Here is a 6,859-nt window from a genome sequence, read left to right as displayed (position 1 = left end):
TCCCTAAAATTCACCTTCAAATTCCACATCAGAGCTGATAGTGTGAGAGAATTTGGCTCATATAAATGTTTCTCCAGGCCACGCTGGGCTATAGGTACATCACAGGATATCGTTACATTTAAGCCATGATAATACCTAACTGCTTAACCAGCGCTGGTATTTCTACGTTTCCCTCCGTTTAGCAACAAGATGAGGTAGATATTGTCATAGGCAAAAAATCAATATTGGAAGCTTTGTTTATTAAAAATATATATATCTGTATTATTTGTTTTAAATAACAGGCTAAGTGAGCATCACGGTCCGGCCCGGTCCGTCTGTCACCAGCGCTGCGTCGGCTCCGGTAGAATGATCCAATCAGATGTCCCCCCCAGTCCCCCAGTCCCCCAGTCCCCCCCCCCAATGACTAAGGGTGTAATGTCACAGCAGTTAATGGTGATCAGTGATTAGGCCAGTGTTCACCTAAGGAGTTGTTAGATGGTTTGGTTTAGTTCCCATGTTGGACGTGAATGTGAATATTTCTATAATGTTTAGCGGAAAGAGCTTGGGTCCATCTCCATCTCCATGTTCATGTTAATAGCCTTAAGATGTGTTTCGAACAACCCTAACCCATAAAATAGAAATTGTTCTAGAGTATATCCCCTCTTTGGCCTGTAGCCTATCAGTCCCCTGGACAGAGGAGAAAGCTAACTGCTGCTTTTGGCCTTAAGAGGAGGAACGAATTATGTATGTCCCTTAATCTGACGGAGGTTTGATGATTTGCTTATTATTTATGTCTAAAGATGAAAAATGATTAAAGTAATATATTATTGTTAGGATTATTTTAGTTTGACAATTAAGGCAACTAAAACCGCTTAAATAAAAAAATAAAAAAGATCTGCCAACGAATTCAAGGCATCATGTTTCATCAATATTTGACTCGTCGTTGATGTTTCCTCTGAGACGTGAGAAGGAAAGTGTGTCGCTCCGTCCTGATGCCAAACTCTGATATGAGGAAACATCATACAGGAACATAAGGGGACTCAGAAATGTACTTTGACGTAAATATCAGTCAGAGTTAATTTAGGCCTACAATCAGAATTACAATTATTTCGAAGATGTTTAGGTCCAGATCGCTCTCAGCGTATGTGTGACCCAGCAGCCATACGGGTTTATCTGAATGAGACCCCCCCCGCTGCACCCCCCCCGCTGGTTCCCTTTAACACGTCTCTGATTACAGGCTATTTTACACAGAACCGCATTTTAACGACCAATTTGTGGCTGTGAGGCAATAAAATCTAGATGTCACCAAGATAATGGTTTGAAATAATACATAATAATATAATAATAACAGTTTAATAAGAATAACAATATTGATAACAATGATGATTATGATTAAGATGAAAATAGATACAACAAACAAATAATAACAATAATAATAATAATAATAATAATAATAATAATAATAATAATAATAATACACGTAGGCTACAACTGTAGACATAATTAACCTGTTGTTAATTGTTATTTGTATTGTTTGTATTGTTTGTATTGTTATTATTGTGTGGCTATTATGTTATGATTTCCAGTGATAATAAATACACATTTTAATTCTAAACTTCTAATAGGCTAATTATTTAATACAACACGTTGTCACCGTACACAGTAGCATTAACACGCTTTGCTATTTTTATTTTTTTATTTTAATGATCTTATTAATCTCAGTAAAAAAATAAATAAACATCATTTGTTTTCATCAACTTCGGTTTCATTTCAAATGAGGTCAACATCGCCTAGAATGAATGCGCTTATTTACCTGAGCTGAGCGTCACGTTGGGCTTTGAACATCCTTCTGATTCATCTGAGACGTTCCGTAGCCAGGCTGTTCTAACGGGGGGCCAGGCAGCTTTCTATCCCGGCTGGGTTTGTTAGAAGTGAAACACGGAGGAAATGAAACAGTCCTGTCCCTCCAGGATCCCGGGTGGATGTTAAACCTTAATCCTACAATGACAGCAGCATCGCTGCTTTGCCACTGACTGGTTTTTGAGGTATGTTGTATTATGGTTCAGCTTTCAAAAGCTTCCTCAAAGCCCTGATGAATGCAAGGCTATACACGTTAGTTCATTGTCATATAGTGATATATTTAATTCATTATTGCAATGTAGCTTGTTTTATCATTAGACAAGCCTTTTATAGAGGCAGTTGGACCTGTTCATTAAGCATAAAACTCGATTCGTAAGTTAATGAACTGCTTGCATGATAGTTATTTTATGAATAAAGAGATAGTGGTATTTGGAATAGTCAACATATCTGTTACTAAGACAAGGATATCTAGGCTAGGGGAGGAAGGGGTTGGTTGTCACACTCATCATATTTCGGCCACTAGGTGGCGCTGTCGCGAAATATTGGTACTGAAATGTTCACAATTGAGATCAGGATTCAGCTACATGTCTTCTCTGGATATAAGACACTTCAACTTGAGGCGAGAGGACGTTTTGTGTTTTTCATGTCAAATTGTAAATATTCAGCACTTCATTATTTTTCTTCTATGCTTTTACACAATGGGTTTATAACAAAACAATTATTACCATTAAAAAGTATAAAGGGAAAGCTATAGATTAGATTGTTTCTAGCTAGCTAGTTGTTCAATGGTTGTTAGCCCTGTTGCTAGCAAGAAATTCCAGTTGGGGTTGGTCGTCACATTCTATTTGGGGTTGCTTGTCACATGTGTTATAGGCCTAAAGATAAAAATAAAATAAAAAATAATGTTATTGTTGGTGTTATATTAAGATGTGTTAATATGTGTTAAGTTGATGTTAAGTGATGTATTTCACTGAAATTAAACTTTTAAATTCAGTTCTGTTTTTTTTTTTTTTTAATCCATTAAAATAACATAGGGACAACCAACCCCATAGTGCAGGGGTCCCCAAACTTTTTTCTGTGAGGGCCACATCATTTTTCCTTTCTGTGATGGGGGGCCTGGGTCGGTCTCTAACATAAAATAATATGGAACGGAGTGGAATGGAGGCGGTCGCGCAAAGCAATTGCGCGCAGGAGAGCACTGGTGGATGCAAACAAAGTCTAAACAGTTGAATTTGGATGGAATTTATACCTATAGTGATATGTCAATGAAATATAATCCGTTTTACAGTCTGATACTTGAGGGAGGACCCTCATCATACACGGGGGGACCCATGAAGCAGGGCTGTCTGGGGGTCCTTAAACGAGCATCAAACACTTCATTTCTTGCATTCTGGTGAATTTAGATGCAATTTGTGCCCTTTCTGCATCAATTTATGGTGGAAATGTCATTATTTATGTAAAGGAAAACACAATATTCAGGCACCAGATGACCATTCAAAATGTAATGTAATATAATGCAATATAATGCTCTCAGGCATTCTGTACTTTCAAATATGTATTCTCCTTGAGCAGTCAACATCAACTATCAGCTATTTCGCTAGCAAACACGAAAGCTAACTTATTTGCTAAACAGCGCCCCCGCCACCACGTCGGCGCAATGCCGCAATTGCAGTTAGAAATGTTGTTCAAAGGGCCGGTCCAAGTGTGGGGGTGGGCCGTGTCCGGCCCGCGGGCCGTAGTTTGGGGACCCCTGCCATAGTGTGTGACAACCAACCCCACAATGGGGATGGTTGTCACAAGTGCACAACACGTATTTGATGGTCCACATCTTCTGAACAGAATAATCTTAAGGAGAGTAAGGCCACTCCATTACTACCTGACACTTCAGACTTCCTTTACACGGGAAATGGAATCTATAAAGGATACAGTTTGTGAGGGATTCAAATAACAGTAAAAAGTGTGACGACCAACCCCGTCCTCCCCTACATGCAGCGCAGTCTGTAGGCCAATCCGATGCATAAAAAAAACTAAACACCGCCTCTATTGTTTGGTGTGTTGGGCTTCTTCGTACATCATTATTAGCGACGTCCCACTTAGAAACGACCAGAAAAGATAGAAGTCAGACTCTGATATGTCAAACGCTGACACACACTGACCCCGCGGAAGGTCTGGCGTCTCTCTGCGACTTCAAATGATGTCACCAGAGAAGCCACAAGGGGCCACAAGGGGACCTCCGATAGAAGCCACAAGGGGACCTCCGAGGTGCCCAAAGCTTGCAGTTGAACGAGACTCTTAAAGATCACCTCCTCCTGAGACACACACGCACCCAGAGCCTCTGGTGGTCGACCGGCTCGGCGGAGACAAGTGGGAGAGAATTGATGGAAAGAGAATTGAGCAATTATCTACTTTACTTTCTCTCTCTTCTTCTTTGGACGCGTAACGATTGGCGAGGGTCTTTGGCTGCGTTTATTGACTCAACAACACGCCTTATTGAGCATCAGTCCGGCTAGAACACATACGTGTCTGCTGGTCCAGAATCAACGCAAGCGGGAACAGTGTGGGGGGCTAGTGGGGGGCTCTGCGCCGAAGGATGTCCTCTGGGGTGGGCCAGTGAGAAGAAGGAATCAAACATATCTACAACACGGAGCTCCAGACAGTCATGGACAGTGCGCTGCTCTGCCACTCAGCGGGGATATGTGGCTCCCCCTCGGCTTCTGAAAGCTTGCCTGCCGGTGGAAACATGATCACCTCAACCAAGCCTCTCGCTTTCTCCATCGAACGGATTATGGCCAGGACGCCGGAGCCAAAGTCGATACCCTTCCTCCCCAACTTGTTCCACCATCATCATCACCATCACCACGCTCCCACGGTGGGCAAAGCGGACCACCCGAAGCACCAGGCGCTCAACATGGGTCCGTCTGCGCTGCATTGCATGATCCCCTTCGTGCCGCTGGCTGCATACGAGCCACCGGGTCACAACAAGCTGGTTAACGGATTAGAGACACAGAGTCACTTCGACGCCGGTTCCTATAGTCCCAGCGAGCTGGTCCAGGTGGGCATCGGGCTGGGTTATAAGAGCGAGCAGCCTGACGTGGTGAGCCCCCCCTCGGTGGGACAGTACAAACTCTTCCGACCTCGGGTGGTGAACCAGTCGTCGTTCCACGCCCTGGGGGCCACGGTGTGTTACCTGAACTGCGCCGGGGAGAGTGCGTCGTGTCCCCCGGTCAACCTCCACCCCAGCATGGCCTCCTGGGTCCTGTCCTCCCCGGGGCTGGTCCATCAGGCCCGGCAGCACAAAGCTGCTTTCCTGCAGGCGGAGAAGAACAAGGTGTCTCACTGCGTAGACAGATTCACGTCGTCCGGAGTGGCATCATCGTTTAAAGACCTTTCTCAGAGCCAACTCCACCAGTACATGAAGGAGAGCGCACACATACTGTCGGACAAACTCTTCAAGGGCTCGTCGAAATTGAACAGTCATGGTTGTCCGATTGGCAAACCCAAAGTGTTCACCTGCGAAGTTTGCGGAAAGGTAACAACTGTTTTTCTTACTATTATTTTTTAAACGACTAGCCTTTTTAAATAGGCACTACATTTTATAAACACTGTTATATCTGTCTGTTTTTATTGTATGTATGTGACCTATGTGTGTTTTTAATGTGGATAACGTATTCATGAACTGCACAAAGCCTGTCAAAGGAGAATTTCTGTCACTCTGTGACAGACAATAAAGCAATCTTATGAATCTTGAATCTTGAATCTTGAACAACATCCAAATCAAAATACAATGTGGTGGTGTGTGTGTGCGCTCGTCGTATGCTTTCTAGTGGTTTTAATCATTATTATTATTGTTCTCTGTTCAGGTGTTCAATGCGCACTACAATCTAACGCGCCACATGCCCGTCCACACCGGGGCCAGACCCTTCGTCTGTAAGGTCTGCGGGAAGGGCTTCCGCCAGGCCAGCACCCTCTGCCGCCACAAGATCATCCACACCCAGGTACAACCACACAAACATCCAATAACCCTAACCCTAACCCAAGATCATCCACACCCAGGTACAAACCACAACACAAACATTGAATGAAAGCTTTATTTCGAACATGTGAAAAGAAATAGTTATAACAACAAAAGACAAAACAAAAACAAAACAAAAACACTATTTACTTCACATGTCCGAAAAGGAGTAGGAAGAAGCATAAACTTATTTAATCCTTCCCCTTCTCCAATACTCAGAGATTAATAATTAATAATCTGCAGTTGACTTCGATATTAATATAATATTTTTTTTTAAAAATTAAATCAAATGTATTTACATATTTACATATTTACCAACAATAGAAAACAGATAATGTAAATAAACAAATAATCTGTGAAAACAACTGGTGACTATCAAAGCCCTTCTTCCTCCTCGTACCTGGTGAAAACCATGTTTTTATACCGCTTTTCACATTCAATCGTTCTCCATCATCACAGTCAAAGACAAGTCATTCATGTTTAGCTCAATCAGTGAAAACTAATTAAATCCGTGGCTCATAACATTGTTTTAAAACGTGACTTTATTGTGTTATTATACAATTATTATATTTAATTGTGTTATGGTCAAATGTTGTAGGCCTATAGGCCATGTCATTGTATAATTTAATTGTAAACATTGTCAACTCGTTGTTTCATCCACACATTAAAAATATGAAACAGATGATAATAATAATAATAATAATAATAATAATAATAGACTATAAGTCGTTTAATATCATGTTTGAATCCGTCATTAGAACACATCAACTGCGACACTGTATTGCAGATGTATTTGATTGTATGTATCTTTGATTAACAGGAAAAGCCTCATAAGTGTAACCAGTGTGGGAAAGCGTTTAACCGGAGCTCAACTCTCAACACGCACACGCGCATCCACGCGGGGTACAAACCGTTCGTCTGCGAGTTCTGCGGGAAAGGATTTCATCAGAAAGGTGAGAAAGAAAAACTGCAATGCTTTGTTGTTTTGGATGAGGTGGGATTGGAAAA

General features: G+C 41.8%; 1 protein-coding gene across 1 annotated transcript in view; it reads left to right on the top strand.

Moving 5' to 3' along the window:
- Positions 1-4,498: 4,498 nt before the first annotated feature.
- fezf1 (FEZ family zinc finger 1) overlaps positions 4,499-6,859 on the top strand; it is a gene marked incomplete at both ends in the record, with an annotated part of 3,343 nt that continues 982 nt past the window's right edge. The window contains 3 exons of the mRNA XM_080544801.1: positions 4,499-5,368; positions 5,700-5,834; positions 6,672-6,804. Of these exons, the coding sequence (XP_080400927.1) occupies positions 4,499-5,368; positions 5,700-5,834; positions 6,672-6,804 (1,138 nt within the window). The remainder of the gene's footprint in view (positions 5,369-5,699; positions 5,835-6,671; positions 6,805-6,859) is intronic.

The sequence above is a fragment of the Nansenia antarctica genome, assembly GCF_963989245.1.
Source record: "Nansenia antarctica genome assembly, chromosome: 14".
In the NCBI taxonomy this organism is placed as follows: Eukaryota; Metazoa; Chordata; class Actinopteri; order Argentiniformes; family Microstomatidae; genus Nansenia; species Nansenia antarctica.
This window is presented reverse-complemented; position numbering and strand designations above follow the sequence as displayed.